At 43.9% G+C, this 18,951-nt stretch overlaps 1 protein-coding gene across 1 annotated transcript; it reads right to left on the bottom strand.

Moving 5' to 3' along the window:
* Positions 1 to 892: 892 nt before the first annotated feature.
* plcd4a (phospholipase C, delta 4a) lies at positions 893 to 14,920 on the bottom strand (the record flags this gene model as incomplete). The annotated part of the gene is made up of 15 exons (XM_079185478.1): positions 893 to 1,077; positions 2,134 to 2,283; positions 3,168 to 3,300; positions 3,393 to 3,571; positions 4,863 to 4,979; positions 5,246 to 5,402; positions 8,600 to 8,767; positions 9,585 to 9,737; positions 10,409 to 10,553; positions 11,185 to 11,386; positions 11,517 to 11,748; positions 11,901 to 12,030; positions 12,711 to 12,939; positions 14,202 to 14,360; positions 14,896 to 14,920. 15 exons carry the CDS (start codon positions 14,918 to 14,920, stop codon positions 986 to 988), a joined length of 2,271 nt encoding a protein of 756 aa, XP_079041604.1. The 3' UTR covers positions 893 to 985.
* Between the last annotated feature and the right edge of the window lie 4,031 nt (positions 14,921 to 18,951).

The raw sequence follows: 18,951 nt of genomic DNA, 5'->3' as shown, positions 1-18,951 counted from the left end.
AATATAATAATGACAATCACCCTCATCTTTAAGTATGCTTTCCACTGCGTCTGTGTTGCTTGGAAACTACATTGCTTGGCTGAGGAATGAATATTTGTTATCAATACATTGTTTTCATTTATGTTGCTGTGCGTTTATTTGACAAAATATTTCCAGATAATAGTAGTTAGAGTTTTATAGGCTGTGGTTTGCAGTCATTTTGAACTTAGCCTGACTGATTTATTAGCATGTCTGATTTTACTTTATCATATTACTATCCTGATGCACAGAATTGTCACATCTTTGTCACATGACTCTCATATTTACAGAAGAGGATTCAGCCCAAGTTATGTTTTGTATCGCCACAATTTGGAGCTCAATTTAGTTTAGTTTCTTTTTAAGGTAATTTAATCAATCTCAAAATGTTTTAGAAACAGAGAATGAATTCAACTTGATTGGTATTTGATCAAATGTAGTATACTTTACAAACACTGTCCCCCCTCTTACATGTTCCAAACAGGAGACTGTGGTGCTGTCTGTGTAGCTGGAAACTTTGCATGTTGGCCACAGTGAAAGCTGAGGACTGTAGTGGTCACACGGTGATGATGAAGTGCTGTGAGTTAAAGGGAAATACTGACAGGATACGTAATATACATCCTGATCCAAACACATTGGTGGCACGTTCTTCTCTACAACACAACATTTCAGCAGAAACAAATACTTGTGCTACGGAGACAGTACACCAAACATGAGCAGCAAAGTTCAAGTCAATCACAGGGACAATTTACACACACTAGTGAGCAAAGCTGAAAACATGCAGATCGCATATCCATCTGCTGACTAACGGACCTCTAGAAGATTTGGCATAATATTTATTCACATCAAATAAGAATAAAATACTAGTTTAGGAGCTATTAGTATTTTCTAAGGAAGGAATGACTCTACTCTCATAACTACATAACATGTGCAGAGGAGTGCCTCTGTGTGTTAGGGAAGCCAAGAAGGATTAGTCGAGTTCCGTGATCCTGATGTGTACGAATAAGGAGGAAGGAGGGATACTGGTTCCATCTCTGGACAACAGGTGAATGTGACGATAACCTGAGAACACAAAAACAGAACCAGAGTGGAGCTGAATTCAAACCAGTTCTTACGTAGAGCATGTTACACTTCCTGTTCCCTCATCTGGAAGTCAATGTGTTCTCTGAATGTGTTTTTATGGTTTGATGCTTAAAATAAGATTTGAATGAAGTCAGTAAATACCCCTCTGGTGAATTTAGAAGCTTTCACGTGTCTTAAAAAGGGCGGTTGCTAACAAGTGTCTAAATGAGACTATGGGTGTGATACTATAACATTATTTCCACGTCCAGCAGACATAGAGCAACATTATCATTCATTAGCTATTCTTTAGGGCAGGGGTCCCCAAACTTTTTCCTGTGAGGGCCACATCACTGAACATATCGTTTGACCTAGGGCCCGATTATGGGGGGGGGTGCTACGTGCGTGCGTGCTACTCGCAGGTGAGCGACTGTTGCATCGTGCGCGCGGATCGGGGCGGAACACCGCTGTGCGCGATACAGAGAGCAGGGGAATTGAAAACGCGCGACCATGTAGTGACAGACATGACATGCCGGTGTGTAAATAAATTAAGCACAAGTACTCGTCCTTCAAGCTCCCGTCTCTCGGCTCTTCTACTTCTTCTACTCTTCTACTTCTACAGGGTGCGCGCATGACAGCTCTCATCTCGTTCGCCCCCTGGTGGTTGGCTGATTCAGGAAGCGTTTGATTTGATATGTAGCAGAGCACGTATTTTAAACGTTAATATCGCAGACGATCATGCTCATTTAATCGTGGCAGCCAAAATCGTGATCGCGATTAAAATTCGATTAATTGTGCAGACTGAAAAAAAATCATAATGCGTCTCTGGTATTGTTCAGGGGGCCGGACTAAATGTGGAGGCGGGCCGCATCCGGCCCGCGGGCCGTAGTTTGGGGACCACTGCTTTAGGGGAACATGTACATTATACCTCTGCCTCTTTCATAACAGATTTCGCTCTGCAAGGTTGTGAAATATACATTTAAGGAAATTATAAACAGAAATGAGCAAATCATTTGACTGTAAATGTACTATGTATCAATGTGTGAGAAGGGGCCTCACCTTGCTGCATGCAGCCGAGAGGGAGCGTGTACTGCCCCACAAAGTCATTTTTAGAGGTCTTGTCGTAGTCTTCCACCACAAAGCGCACCATGGCCAGCTCCGGAGTGTGGATGGTGAAGCGCAGAGTGTCATACCACACCGGGTTGAATCCTGCGCAAAGGAAAAAATCCTTCAACATCAGCGCTGCATGCTACAGCGACAAGTCCGAACTCTGTGTGGAACGACACCAAAGTGACCCATTCATCCATTCATCATCTCCAACAGGAGGATCTACAACCGGTCACATGCACGAGTGACTGAGAGTGCAGGTGTCTGTCCATGGCTAATTGGCAAAAACTGCAAAATATTTTGTGTGTTGTGTTTTGAGGTGTACCAGCATGGGAGCAAAGCAATGTAATGCTGTGGACAGGGGCAGCAGTTAAATGTATTTTAGACACCTAAAAAAGCTTTAGTGTACACTAAGTTTAGATAATTTTCTGACAGAGTACTGAACTAAAAGTTACACTTATTTATACTGTTTTTGTTTTGGAGTCTTAGGACTTTGAAGAGAGAATAGATAAGATCCACTTTCTGTTCTGTTCCCCGTTGGAAAGAGTTGTCTGATGGCTTTAAGATTAAAGGTGAAATATTCTAAATATAGCGTACACGTAAACGGGTATTCATTTTTTTTTCAGGTTGGTCTTTCTTTTGTGACTTACACAATACATTTTGTTACTGCCCTTGTCCACAGCAGTGCATTGCTTTGCTCTCGCTCTCCTGTCTGTTTCTCCAAACTGAAGGCGTTCCGACCACCATAGGTAATATGCTGACTATGGATAAGTGCCTCGTACAACCACGAACAGGTAACGGAACTACAAGCACACACTCTGCTGAGTACACTGCTGCTAAACGGGCAGATAGCTTTGTGAGTTTAATTTATTTTTTGGCAAGATATTATGTGGTCTGTACTCTCTCCACTGAGTGCACCTTTTCTAGTTCCCTCCTGTATTGATGTCTATGTAGGTAAGTGTAAGGGCCCACAGCCTCTACTGCACCATTGTTCTCGATGTATCTGGTCTCCTGCTTGGCCTGGTCCATAGGAACACCATGGATCTCCACTCTGACCAGAGGATCCACGATGGAGTCCTCTTTGATGTTGACTTTGGGCAGCTGTTGACCACTGATCACCTTAAACACATACATACGGTTTCCTCAATAAAGCCATGAAACAGCTATTAACTGCAGGGACACATTTTTCTTATTTTCTTTAAGGTTTGTACCTGTATAGTGAGGATGACAGGTTGGTAGCCATCCCTTTGTTCAGGTGTCTCAGAGTCAAATCTTTTCTCGACCTCTCTCATGAAACTGGGCTTGAGGACATAGCCACAGCTGCCATTCTGACCGAACAGTCCGTCGTTCAGATCCATCCCCTCCCCGGCTGTCTGGAAATTCAACGCAACTGAATGAAATGGAAAAAAAAACAACAACAATGACTTTTTGACTCATGCTCTTGCCATGAAATTTAGATTCACAACACACCATATTCAGGCACTTTGAGAGGATGTTATTAATGCTGCACGGGGCTTGGATTTGAACTTCAATACATGAAAAATATCGAAGGGAACATAACCATGCATAAATACCCATGAGTTTTTGTTTTGCTTCAATTTACAACATTAACCACATGTTTAAAAGAATGGATTCCCTTGTCCCCAGGTGGACACTCGAAAAGTAATTGACAATGCAGTTTAATTGTATGGGAACATCATTTTGCCCTCTACACAAGGACATATTAAAAGATGGAGAGGTCCCAGGACGAAGCCGTGTGGAACTCCTGTTGGCTGCGTGGTTCAGACTCGGATCCTTTCCATGTTCCCTGGAACGGAGCGACTCGTCCTTTAATAGTGGAGAGGAGGATTTGGTAGTACACCAATAACCTTAGTCCACTCGGGATGACATGTTCTGTCTTTAAGGATATGTCTGTTTGAATTTCCTGTGTCTTTTTTATCACATCATAACTTATTTGCATCTGTTGTCACTGAGAGAAGTCCAACCTATCAGCTATTTTGTTTGCCATGGACAGTCGAGAGAGAGACAGTTCAGTCAACTATGAGTCAATCCTAACCGAGACCAAAACTCTCACTCCCCATTCTCTCTCAGTAAACAGTTACACTAGAGCAAACAGGGAATTGAGATTTCTCCCAAACTGCGTTTGTTTTTGACGGATGACAAATTCCTTTCTAATCGTAGTCTGTGTAAGTCTGCACAGGGAGTAGGGCAGAGTGGATCGGATGGGTCAGCACAGGACTTTCACCCAGGAGAATGCTGTTGTTGTCCCGTAAGAAACCAAAAGTCAACACTGACTTATCTAAAATGGAATTGAGAAGTTTAGTTGTATGGGAAGTTGCTTGTGAGACATAATCTAAACTGCTTAGAGTCCTAAAGCCAGCATTATGCCTTGATATTATAGTTGGGTAGTTATTATATTGGCTACCTAGTGCTGTGGTGAGGTTCTATGCGACTCTTTCTGTTATCCAAACCCTCAAACAGTCAAACATTTTGGGAACTGCAATTCTTTTTGCTGTAAAATGTATTGCCTCTTAACCCATTTAAGTGAAGAATAAATAATTATGCAAAGCGTATAGCCCCGTGCAGCAATAATAGTAAAAACAATACGACAGAAATGCGAATAATTAATGCCGGGGGTCTGCTTTAGAAAACAGTCAAGTCTGTATTTCAGATGCAATCACCGATTTGGCACCCAGCATTCCACATTTCCTGAGGATTGAAATTGGAGGAGTCCGTTCGGAAGCCACTGGGATAAACCCGGGTCAGCTGCCGGGAGTTATGGTGCACAAACTCGGTCCCTGAAATGGAGATAATGTCAGAAGGATAGTGAAAGTTGACAAATGACGAAGCCTCAGATACATATTATTGTGTCAATCATAAAAGACAAGAATGACGAGAGTATTAATTGCTTCACAAAATGTATTACTGCTTCTCAAAACTGAAACAAAATATCTGATGTCGATAAAACTAAAATCCCAGACTACACTGTATTACTCAGACCTTCGTGTTTACAGTTCCTATCATAATCATGTAAAGCAGAGAGGAATGATGAGGCTGGACTCACCAGCCTCTCTCAGGTGCTTGCGGGCCTTGGACTCCGTGAAAGAGGCCACCTCATAGAACTTGGAGTGGATGCGGGAGTGTTTGAAGTTACTGAAGTGGACGCTTTTGCAGTAAACAACACAGTCGGACAGCTCCTTGGACAGACGCTGCTTTGACTTCTGAGGAAAAAGGAAGAGAGGGGATAAAAAGGTAACACACTGATTAATGCATAGCTTATTATAACGTCCCATCATGAAATGGTTTTGTGAAACAGAGACAAACGGCGTCGTCCTCCTGATGTGGACGTCAGATCAGAAAAGGACCAACAATACATTTTGTTGTTACAGTTGGAGAACCTGTTGGTAGACTTTATCCAGGGCCACATCCAGCTTATCAACCACTTGTGTTTGCCCCATCAGACAGCTGCCTATGTATCATTTTATGAGTTTAACATGGTACGTACTTGCCAGTCAAAACCGGTATCTGCCAGTGGGACACAGGTGGCATGCCGTTTTTGTGTGGCACACAGCACTGGCATACCAATAGTCAGTAGGTGTACTGCATGCCAGAGTGGAGTGCTGTGGAGCAGTGGAGCATGAATGAAATACCATTTTTATGCCAGATATGCCAGATGTTCAGCAGCGACATTCCACTAGTCAAAGAAGCATGCTGTTTAGTGCTGTTTTTTTTTTCTCTGGCCACAAAGAGGATTGATTGCAGGTATTGTTTGACTGGAGACATTTCGATACTACTCGGTACCTGCTATTTCTGTAATAGTGTAGTGTAGGTCTAGAACGAAGATGCAACTTAAAGACGTTTCATCATTCTGCTCACTTGTAGGAAGAGGCCCAAACCCAATGACACAAAGAGGCATTTGAACATCTTTGGGTCGTTAACACATTGAAGTCACATGAGGCTCATTGAGGTCGACCCATGAACTGGCTCCGTGTAACGTCAGCTGACCCAGCACCACGTGAGAGGGTAAACCCCTTTGATGCAAAGGAATCCTGTCAGGGATGGAAGCACCGGGCACATCGAAACCCTGAGACAACCCTCTTGTGAAAGTGATACTCGACCGCAATGCCAAGCAAAAGCAGGTGTGCTGCCAGAGTAGCTTCCATGACTGTGAGATCCGAGGTGTGGCGTCCCAAACAGCCCAATGACAGCGTAACCTGCAGAGCACCTCTGCATGCACGCCTGCCTGCTTCCACATGAAAGCCGATCCGGTGGCTCCACCTTCACCCGTCTACCAGACAGCTAGACAGCCTCTCCGCAGACACCTACACCATCAGCAGGGGCACCGGCGAGCTCACATCGCTGCCAAACTCGCCGCTGGCCTCACCTCTCATGACCATGTTGACAGGAGTCCCAGTGTGGCGTTTCATGCTTCTCAAATGCTTATCAATAAACATGACTCTAAGTGGCCAATGATTCCTTTTGCGCACTTAGTTTGCCGGGGACATCAAGCGTTATCCTCTAACACAGTATGCACTCAAGACTGTGCCATCAATATGAATCCATTTTACAGATACAGTACACACGGCAATCAGGGGAATAAAAAGGAGCAGCATGTGTTCCCTGTGATGCAGTGGTGTGAATACAGAAAGACAAAGTTCAACCTTCATCAGAGCTGGAACAAGAACTTGTCCCCCGGCCCTGCTTTCTCAAAACTCAAAATGAAAACCCAACTGATCGGCCAAGGCAGCAACTTGCCGGAAGCTGTTGAGCCAGAGCCCCCCTGCTCCCCACACAGGCCCAAAGTCCATCTGAACGTGGACGAGCAAACTCCACGTCTTGATGAAGAAAACAAGATTCAGTAGAAAGCTCCAGAAAAAGCTTGCAAGTGGACCTTGAGTTAAAAGGTTCTTTGTCAAAATACATTAATCCAGTCCGCAAATGAAGGTGCCTGATGCACATTTTATTTGAAATTATACAATTTGACAACAAAAGTCTCGAAAGACTTCGAGAACCTCGGTAATGAGTTTCAGTTGTACTGATAAGGGTTGGCTTTTTAATTTGTATTTTAAAATGTTCAGTATCAAGCTGCTGTTTGAATGGTTTAGTGATTTATTAATTATAAGTATTTTAAGAACCCCTGTTAAAATGTAATTGCCCAGTGAAATATTTGCAATAGTTGATACTTGATATCACATTCTAGCCCTACTTACGCCTCAGTATTTACCAACAGAGGTGATTACTGACTGCAATTAGTACTGTTCAGGGTATCAAATATCCCATTTTAGAGGAGACCGTACATCCATCACCTGCTGAACTTAGCCTAGTTTGGCCCAGCATGGCTTGGTCTTGGTCTTGTTTGACAGCAACTATGAGGTCCTCTTGTTCGTCCTTCTTCTCTATCTGTCGTGTCTACTTGTACATGTGACTTGTCCAGTGGTGGAAGATGCGTATTTCCTTTAGTTAAGTAAGAGTTGATGTGTTTGTTTAAGTTTTAAAAGTTCAGATCTGGATGACTGTGGGTCACGAGTGGTTGACAGTGTTGAATCCTCATTCTCTCTTTCCTCCCTGCGTCTTTCTCTGCTATCACAGTGTAAACAGATCACCATATCTAACACCCATAGTCTGCTCCCTGCCCTTAAATCCTCTGTATTTTTCATGAAGAATGAGAGGAGTTCATGCAATCCTTTTCCGCTGGCTAAAATGGCAACCAGATTTCTGGGAGTCCCTGAGAGGCTTCCTGCTAAACACACACTATATATTAGGCTAACGATAATTTATAATTGAATCGGCTACTGATGATGTAACGAATGGTGTCCCATTTCCTGGGTAAGGATTTCAACCACTACCCCTCTTGGATCCGTTCTGAAGGGCTACTACAGTTGAAGGTACTCAAAGGGAAGGTATCTGGGATTGAGCCTTTGTCAGTGCATCAATGAATACAATGAATGGACGTGCCAGAATTACCTCTTGCTAAACAAAGACAAAGCTGAGGTCCAAACCTGCCAGAGCTCCTAAAAGAAAGCAGGTTCAGTGGCATTGGTTTTGAAGGAGGTGAAAGTCATTAACTGGTCTCAGAATGCTTCCGGGTTTCAAACAGGCAACCTTCTAGTCCATCCCACAGGTGTTGGAAGTCTAAAGAGTTTAGTAAATAACCTGGACTGCACCGCAAAAAAACAGTCTACCAACTGTAATCAACAAGATGCATTTAATCTGCCCTCATTTTGGGTTGGACAGCTTAATCTATTAAGTGTTCCATTTATACATGAAATCTGTCTCAATGTTGCGTCATCAGCCTAAAAAGGACGGAAATAGAGGATCCTGCTTCTATACCAGGCTGGTTCATCAGACTGCGTATAATAGGGTGTCTGGGTCTGAGGCCTAACAGGTGTACCGCCGTGTGCTAAACAGGCTGACCTACCTTTACCCTGCGACAGACACTCTCGCGGTGGAGGTTATCTTCATTGATTTCAGCCACCTCGTCTTCATCGCTGACCTCTCCGGTTTGAGAGTCCTCCACCATCCCGTTGAAACTCTCCTCCAGACCACCGATTTTCTTTGCCTTCAGGAGAATCTTCCTCTTAAGATCCTGACAGGGAGATCAAATAAAACCTAGGGTCATCCTTCACAACCAGTGTTCAACATTGCCAGAGGGGGGAAATATTGTGGTGTTGAATAGTTCAGGGTGCCAGTGTGGCATGTAGACACAGATCATATGGCCCAGGAGGCTCTGACATGCTTTGGGGTGAAAGGGAAGGTGCCCTATGACAGGGACTAATCAAAAAGGATCGGTTCCAATTAAAGAACAGAAATGAGCTGCATTTAAAAGGCTCTGTACACCCACAGATTTTCTTTCAGTTATTCTTGCTAATTACATAAACAAGTGCAACATAACAGTTTTGAGACATAATTCAATGAATACTACTTACATGTCTATACTGGCTCACACAGTAAAGGTGATGTAACGTTGAGTGTGTAGGTGCCCCCAAGTCTTCATCTGCAAGTTTTCTTCCAGGTTCATAAGATTTTTTTTTTTGTTTCTACTGGAACATGTTTACAAGTTTTAATGTAAAAAAAAAACACTTTATTCTTCTCACACTGTCTGTCTTAAACGCTTTGTTTTAACGCCTCTCCAGGAAAAGCCCAGTCTGCTCTGATTGGCTTGCGAGAAAAATATAGCGCACCTTTGCAAATGTAGTTCTCAAGCTGTGGCCGGTACATTCTAATGAGCCTGCATTGGACATCAGAAGGGGAGTCAAATCTGATTGGCTTGTTAAATCACATGTTTTCTGATCTAGGCCACCTGAGAAAACTGCGATACAGAGTTTGCGGGTTAGGCACTCCAGATACCCAAATGTAACCACGTAGAGTGGATTAGGGTTGAGACATTGGACTGCACTGCTCACCTCAGGAGACGGCAGCCCGACGGGGGCCTTGCCGTCTAGTGTGCTTTTCAGCAGCTTGTCACCGAGGATGTGGTTGAGGTGTCGGGCCATGACTCTCTGTTGCTCAACACTGCAGTGGTTCTCGATGGACAGGATGACTGGATATTCCGATACCTGGGTGGGAGAGAGGAGCGGGGATGGAGGGAGGGAGTTTGTAATTGAACACTGGAGAGCATTATCATAGGGAAAGCTAATACGCCTGCTGCCATATACCTGTGGGTTGTGGCTGGCTGGTTGAAAGACCTCAGACAAGGGGTCATGAGGACTCAATATTCACTGCGGACAGATGCTCAGACCCAACAGGCTCTGTCATGCATGTGAACCTGGCTGTTGTTCACTCTGGCATGAGACTGGTACTCCCTGGCTAGCTTCATAGGGCTTTCACATGATGTCTTGGATATCATTGCACTGTTGTCCTCCCTCTCATAAATGTACAATGAGAAGCTGAGCGATTTGTTGATACAGCTTTACTAGACAATGAAAGCAAAAGCAATTGCAATGCCAGCAAGAGGGGATTACACCACATGCTTGGTCTACTTGAAAAAGCCCCATTTGGACCAATGTGATCATCTCCCCAATCGGGCTGAGGGTGTGAAAAAATGTCTTCAAAAAGAAGAACTATGTTGTTTACCACATGATCCACTGAAGGACGAGTACATCAGAAAGCAAACATTCAGAATAATGCTTTTTATTGCAAAGCTTACGACTAGATGTTTTGATTGATTCACATCCATTTCTACACTTAAGCAATCAATTGAGTGATACAACCAGACAGGGGATGCTACCTTGAAGGCATAGTTGCTCACTGCGTTGACTACATCCTTGAAGAGTATCTTGGAGGTGAAGGTGTGTCCATGATAGACGATGGGCTCTCCGTTGGCACCATCCCAGCAGTCCACTTCCACACACCGACAGCCACGACTCAGAGCCCTGAGCAGCAAAACAAATTCACTCATTATTTTATCTATTTACTCAGGGTCACAAGATGGTAGAACGTATGCTGGCCACCAAATTAATTCATTTGTTAATGGCATTATCAGACTTACGTTTACAGCTTGATGAATTAGAATAAATCACTTAGGAAGAATTGGACTTAATTCTATTGATGCATTTTGTAAAACTAATGAATGGTGGAAGATGGGCAATGTCAAAGTGAAGCTCATCACCCCTGAGAGGAACACATTAGGTAAGGGATTTGCGCTGATGGAAATCTATAAAATTGGTTGGTAAGTGGATTTAGAGATGCATAGGTGATAGTTGCAGTGGCGTTTCTGGATGTGTGCCACAGGCAAACTTTAGTTGTCTTGCAATCAACTACAGACCTATTTGAAGGGCACTGAAAGGTTCTTTGATGAACCAGAAATGGTTCTTCTATGGCATCCATCCGAAGAACCATTTTCAGTTCCAGATGGCACCTTTATTTTAGTATTTATTTTAAGTAGTCTTCCAGCACCGGTTACAGTATTCGCTGTGCAAATGCACATTTTTCCATTAGTGGGCACTTATTGAGGTCATTGGAACATCCCAAAAACATTTCCTTCAGTTAACCCAGCGGCATCACCTGATGTATCCCTCCACACTGCTCTGCCCTCGGAGCTGGTCCTCCATCAGGTAAGTGTTGTGGGAGGAGGAGATGAAGTAATGGCACAGCGGCTGGCTCATGTCCTGGAAGACACCCTGCCACTGTGGGTTGAAGATGGAGCCCTCAGCTGAGCCGAGGTACATCAAGAAGCCGTCAAATGTCATGGCATTCAGCAGCTTGGCTGGAAATACAGCAGGGGTGTGTCAGACCCTCCTCACATAGTGCTGGCACCCAACCTTCAGTACCAAGTGACAGGCCTTCACAATAATTGTACACCAAGGTTCATTATATACAACATACAGGCCGTGTACCTGTGTCAGACCGCTCGTAGCGCTCAATGAGCTGCGTGGCATGCTGCTGGATGTCAACCCCGTCCAGCTGTTTCTCTCTCAGGAAGTCCTCCAAGTCACTTTGGGATAACTTCTGGCCATCAACCGAGTACTCCTGGAAAACCTTCAGGACATCCTCCCGCTGGGTCAACATCTTGTAGAAGAGCACAAACTCATCGTCCTCCAGTGTACCCGACTGGGACTTATCAGCCATCTGAGAAGAGAAAGGATCATGCTGTTGCTATATGGATAAATGCATCAAAACCCAAGAGGTCTTACAGCGGCCATAGAAACCAAACAGTAGATGTGGAATGCTTCAATCACAAGCGAAACCATAGTTTAGGTATTCAGCTCGAAGGCTCTCACTGTGAAGAGACGGTGAGCGTGGTGCTCGTTCATGTCCACATTCATCATTTTCAGTAAGTCTTGCACTTCCTTGAAGTTCATCCTGCCATCGTTGTTCTTGTCTGCCTTCCTGAACCAGTCACCAATCCATCTGGGTAGGCCACTTCAGGAGTGTCACATTCAATAGTGGCTGAAATATTCTGACAGCTTTGGAAGAGATACTTGATGAAGACTGACACACTGCACAATAAACTTTACTGTATATTTACTCAGTTCTTTAATATGTATAGCAGTTAAGCTCTGACTGTATCAAGAATCCAAAAGGTGCATTTACCAAGAAGGTGCTCTGGGAACCATTTGTATACATTTTCTATGTTATATTTAATTTGATCTAATGTTTTCAATCTCATTTAGTCTCACATTAATTGTTATTCTTTGACAGGAAGTGAATGTGCTACACACCCATCATCCAGCCTGACCTCCACAGCCTTACCTTCCACCTCACCATACATGACACACTACTTTGTACACTGGCACTGAACATCGGCACTGGGCACAAATCATGAGGTGCATAATCTTTCAATGTGGTCATAATTCAGAGGATGCTGAGGTATCAATATCCAGTTGGCAGGTGGCCATGAGGTGTGGGGAACTCCATGCTACAATGGGGATACCATTTTTGATTGCAATTCAGCCTTTATTGACTAGTTGATGAGATTGAGTCTCTTTTGTACTGTCTATCCTTTTGCTAATAACCACAACTTTGGTTGGACTGAAAACCAGCAAACACTTTGAAAGCATTGATGACTGAAAACCCTGAGTGAAAGATACTGGTCAAGTTTCTCCCGCTCCCCCATGTTCTCCAGGTTATCGATCAGCTTCCTCATGCCTCTGATCCAGGACTGCGCCTCCTCGGCTGACTCGGCCACCAGGTCCAGGTTGCCCCTGCGACCACGGAAGACCAGTGTGAAGCATCGGTCCGCTGGGAACTCATCAGCGATGCTGAGCAGTACCTCGGACTGGTGTCCATCTCGTATTGCCTCCACATCACTCACTGAAACTGGGCACAAAGACCAACACAGGATAGAGAACTAATTATATTATGTCAGATACAGTTAATAACAATCAGTGATGATCAGTTATTCATCAAAAAGCTAGATGAACAATGATGAAATGGGAATGGGGAATCTTGTTTTCTTCACTAGAAAAGCACCTTTGGGGGGGAGCGCTTAATCACATTTTCTCTATTGGAAGAGCAACCTGAACAGCACTTTCTCACTTTTTATCTACTGGAAAGGCTCCCTGGAGGGTGTCTAATCACATTTTCTCTACTGGACGTCCCAATTTTATCATATTTCTCTACTAACTGGGAACCCTAGAGGGCACTTCATTTTGTTTTCTCTACTAACAGGGAACCCTAGAGGGCACTTCATCACGTTTTCCCTACTAACAGGGAACCCTAGAGGGCACTTCATTTTGTTTTCTCTACTAACAGGGAACCCTAGAGGGCACTTCATCTCGTTTTCTTTACTAACAGGGAATCCTAGAGGGCACTTCATCCACCTCATTTTCTCTACTAACAGGGAATCCTAGAGGGCACTTCATCACGTTTTCTCTACTAACAGGGAACCCTAGAGGGCACTTCATCTCGTTTTCTCTACTAACAGGGAATCCTAGAGGGCACTTCATCTACCTCATTTTCTCTACTAACAGGGAATCCTAGAGGGCACTTCATCACGTTTTCTCTACTAACAGGGAATCCTAGAGGGCACTTCATCTCGTTTTCTCTACTAACAGGGAATCCTAGAGGGCACTTCATCTCGTTTTCTTTACTAACAGGGAACCCTAGAGGGCACTTCATCACGTTTTCTCTACTAACAGGGAACCCTAGAGGGCACTTCATTTTGTTTTCTCTACTAACAGGGAATCCTAGAGGGCACTTCATCCACCTCATTTTCTCTACTAACAGGGAATCCTAGAGGGCACTTCATCCCGTTTTCTTTACTAACAGGGAACCCTAGAGGGCACTTCATCACGTTTTCTCTACTAACAGGGAACCCTAGAGGGCACTTCATTTTGTTTTCTCTACTAACAAGGAACCCTAGAGGGCACTTCATCTCATTTTCTTTACTAACAGGGAACCCTAGAGGGCACCTCATCTCGTTTTCTTTACTAACAGGGAACCTGAGAGGGCACTTCATCACGTTTTCTCTACTAACAGGGAACCCTAGAGAACACTTCATCTTGTTTTCTCTACTAACAGGTCATGTCTCAATGTTTGACCAGAAAGGTCCATCACATGAGTAAATCATTTGGTCTTACATGTGGAGTGAGTGTTGCCAGCCTTCTTGGACGTGTACCAGATGGTCATATAGTCATCCTGCAGTTTGAAGTAGCGCTGCTTCTTCCAGGTACGAGACTTGATTTTCCTCATTACCGTCCCCACCAGCATGGACTGGAGGTTGTCATCCCCCTGGATGCCTGGAAAGAGAAGGACAGGTATACCGATTAGTTTTATATTGATAAGAGTATGATTAGATCGTATTTCTGCTCTTATGTAGGGAAATCCAACTGTTAACATCCCATTATTAATTCCATTACCAAGTTTAGGTTGCATGTTGCCTACCAATTTGAACATGAAGAGTCCATTTCACATGCTATGGAGTACACTAAAAATCATGTACATGGAGTTTTCAATTCTAATCTTCATTTTGGCAGTAATTATGCCATTTCAAACATGGAAATGAACACATTTGGATTAAGATTTGGTCAGACAAGCTCTATAAATAATATACTATAATGAGTTAATTCAAGCTCTGAATCATTCTTTAAGACAATATCTGAAATCTTACTTTATATGCACTGACTAGACTATAATTTAAGTGTTAACAACCTGGCCAGTATCAGTCATATGTTGTTCTAACACAAACTCAAATGTACATAGTGCACTAATGGTGAATTGACACATGTCCTCAGTCTAATATTTTAAATAGGAAACCATAAAAAACAGACTTACGGAGGCCAGACAGTGTGGAAGCCATTCGTTGTTGTCTCACACTTCTGCCATCTAAAGAAAAGAGGTTAATTATTCATGGAGGTTTTAGACATTCAGACCTGATGGTAAATTCATCAGCGAAACAAATGATTATTTATTTGTATTTGACAGTCCACACTCACAAAAGCCCTCATCGCTGCATCCATTGCAGGACTACCATTCAACACTATGCAGTGGCCATCTTCTTCTTTTTGTATTGCCACCAGAAGATGAGACAACAAATGCAATAAATAACAATTAATTATTTTGTAAGCTATTCTGAATCTGGTCTTCTGAAGGCATCTGGATGTTCTGAAATTTGATTATTGAGCTTTTTTAGCTTTTTACTGGGACATTGTGGAAATCCCTGCCAGGCCTGAGACCTATTCTGCAATAAATAGATTTGAATTATTCACTCCTGATTTAGGCAATATGGTAAATGTATGTATACATCTTAAGTAAAGCTTAGTCGACAGAGCCTTTTGCTGCAGAGAAAATGCTACTTACATACAGATACATTATAGTAGATGTTGCCCAGTGTTGCTGATGGTGCCACCAGGCAGCTCGCTCAGCTGATCTGGATGTTCTTTTGCTGCTCTGTGATGTTTTCACTGCATTCTCTGCTATCCTGCACTTTTTGTTCTGTCCCGGTGTCGCACTCACTAAGTCAACTAATCTCCCCAAATCCCTGTCATGGTCTCAGCATTCCTTTCACTAATGACCTAAACTAACTGAGTGCTGGTCCAACCCGTGCTCAAAAACACCTAACATCATTTATTTCATGAATAAAGTTCATTCTTATGTACAGAACTATACCATTTGATCAAAACCACCTTTTCTCAGCCGGCAGTAATGCGATTATGATTGGCTAAGCTTCCACTGGGTCACTAGGCCTAGACAATAGATACACTGCAGTAAATACATTACAATAAAACACAGCAAATACATGACATAGACAAAGAATACACAAAAACACACAACATGAACTCGATCAGAAAGTCCAGAGGGTTTAGAATTGAAATATGTATTCAGTTCTAGGACAACGGTCCTGTGTTTCTCTCACGGGTGGCACATCTAGTTTACATAAAGTCAGAGATAACATGAAAATGTTGTCTGTTAGCAAACAGATTCAAAATTCACTCGACAGTGTGTCTGGTTTTCTGTCTCGTCCTACATTTCCTAACAAAGTGGTTAAAAACTGTGCTGAATATTCCTATGATTTCTTTTTTTACTGTTGTCGTACATCCACACATATTAAAGGTCCAACTATCACTGGCTGTTCATGGAAGTGTCGTACCGCGTTTCCCTGTTTTATAGCCCTTCATAGGTAAAGTAAAAAGAAGCCTTCTGTCATATTGCTATGTGGGTCTGACCTGTTGCAGGATCATCCCTGAGTCCCGGTCGGTGCTGCAGAGCTGGAACAGATCAGATGGCCCGGGAGCTGCTGCCGTCCCTCTGCATGCCGAGCTGCAGTGATGGAGGACGACTGAAGCCAGAGTGTCCTCTCTGTGATGCTCACCCCCCCCCCCCCCCCCCCCCCCCGGATCCCTCTCTCTCTCCGGATCCCTTCAGTCCTGTTGCTCGAGCAGCTGTTTGGCCCCGCTTAGCATTTCTTAAACTACTCTGAGAGTTGTATCCTCATTACGTCCCGTGGACAAGGAGAGGAGGACGGTGTATTGGCAAGAATCTGGCAATATAATAAGCATCACGATACAGTTACCATTCAATAGCTTGGGATTTTTAAAAAAATGTAATTTCAGGGAAACTGTCATAAAGAAGAGAGAAGAGTTACAAATGTTGCTTTCTCTGAGCAGAGTGGTGCGCCTTGTGTCTGACCCTCCAAGCATCTGATCCAAAGACCCTTTATGGTCTTCATGTCGGACCAGATCTGGTCCTGGACCCCCTCTGTCCCATCAGGGGGAGGACCAGCAGAGCTCCACAGTGTTGTCTGTCCCGTGTAATGTTACTAAGCCGCGCTCATCAAACTTTGATCAGGCCAGTTTAGCAGCAGGCCACGGGGACAGCACCATCACATTAACAGACTGACCCCAGATCACCTCTGCAGTCATAACTGACATCCCATCCCATCCCAGCGGAGAGCTCACACTCATACGTTCAGAAGTTAATATTAATATTCTCTCTGTGGTCTTCATCTGTGCTCCCTGCTCAGGTTCGGAGGCATTAATAAACCACAGCTTCAGATCAGTTTCCCAGCTCAGATTACACGCAGCGAGCCAAGACTAAAATGGAAGGGCTCCCTCACAATGACCTCCTCTCAGGAGAGAAAAACTACAGTACCCAGCAGCCACCTCTACAATAAGTGCCCTGAAGTCATTTACACTACACCCACTCCTTAATGTAATGGCTTCTTCTCTGGCCCATTCTACACCCTCCTACCAAGTTTCCACTCACCCCCACTAGGCATCCAGGTTCTGTGGTTCCTGCATCAGAATCAGCTCAAACAAGCCTCATGTTACAACGGGTTAGTTAATTATATAACATGTAACATAAATATCAGAGATGAGCCCACAGCGGACACTGAGCCTAAACTACACCAAGATGGTACCTTTTTATTTCCCTTTGGATCATGCATTTATTAATAATGTTCCTCTCTTTTTCAGCACGATAGAAAGAACGCCCCAAAGCTTCAACCGCCCTTATTCTAAATACTATAATAATACTGCTGGAGAAGGCGCCAATGTTGATGTACAAACAGCTTCTGGTCTCCAGAACATTACTGAAATACTCAGATCAGTAACACAGAGGGCAGGGCTACTGCAGCAGAAGGAAGGGGCTCAAGCTGTTATTTGTGGAGCACCAATTTATTGTAGATGCGTAAATATGTTTCAGGGCATGAGGCGACACACGTGAATGTCTTTAGAATCACGAGAACGTAAGTACAGGAGCTCAAGCGACTCGCTTCTGAACACAAAGGATTCTGTCCTTTGAAAGAGTTTCATAAAAACAGTGTCTGCTAGGCACTCCTCTGCTGGTGTTCCTCAGAGTGGGGTGGGGCGGGGGGGGGGGGGGGGGGTCACTGTGGAGGGAGAAGGATGCCCCGGGGGTTGCTGACCTGACCCTCCTGCAGCTTCTTCACCAGCCAGGCCAGCCAGCGCTTGGTGGCGGGTGTCGTCCTTCAGGACCTGGGCTAAGGTGGTGTCTTTGAGCTGGTCGGGGAGGAGACAAACCCTGGTCAGCTGCATTTCCAAGTGCCCACACAGGTTCAAAATGTTAGGGGGGTGGGGGGGGATGTGGGGTCAACGCGGTGAACATATTGACCTATGAACATTTTGACATCGTCTCTGTGGAAACAGTCTGTGTTTTTGTCTCCAGACTGTTGGTCTCAGTCAGATAAACTACGCTTCCTTCAAGAATTCAAGGTAACACTTTGTGGTGAAGCGTTCCTTTAAATGAGCAGATTCAGAGTCGTGATTAGTGTCATAATAATCCACATTCTAATGTGTATGTCTGCATTAATACCATGATAATAAAACTATAGGGAATCAAATGGACATGGATTAAATTAAGTAATAAATTGAATTGTTCATGAAAAACTATTGCCGCAATACACATCACTCACTTGTGAGATGTGATGTATTTTGTTGCTGTGCGTCACAAACTAAATATAATGAGAATGTTACATAAATCATGTGGGATTGGGCCTTATGAGGACAGTGATACTAGTCTCATGAGCTAGACGAGCTGTGGTTTGTGCAAAATGCTGCAGTAACAACAGTGAAGAGGCTGAACTGATCTAAATGAGCTGTGTGCATATGATTCCTCTATCAGAGATGGGTAGATGTCAAAGATTTTCCTAGCAATGGCAGAGAATATTTCATTTTGGAGGATAATGCCTGAGAGGACAGATGCACTGGCTGTGTGTAAGTGCTTCACCTGCCTAACCTGGCGGGACTCCAGCACGTGTAACCCTAGATGTGTGGAAAACATTGGCCCGACTCACCTGCAGCAGGGCCGCTACGGTGAACAGCGTGGGAGCCAGATCGTGTGCGGACTCCCTCTTTGTGCTGAGCTCCAGCA

The sequence above is a fragment of the Pholis gunnellus genome (genome assembly GCF_910591455.1).
Source record: "Pholis gunnellus genome assembly, chromosome: 24".
NCBI classification, from domain to species: domain Eukaryota; kingdom Metazoa; phylum Chordata; class Actinopteri; order Perciformes; family Pholidae; genus Pholis; species Pholis gunnellus.
Note: the sequence above shows the minus strand (reverse complement) of the source record. Positions and strands in the feature narration are given on the sequence as shown.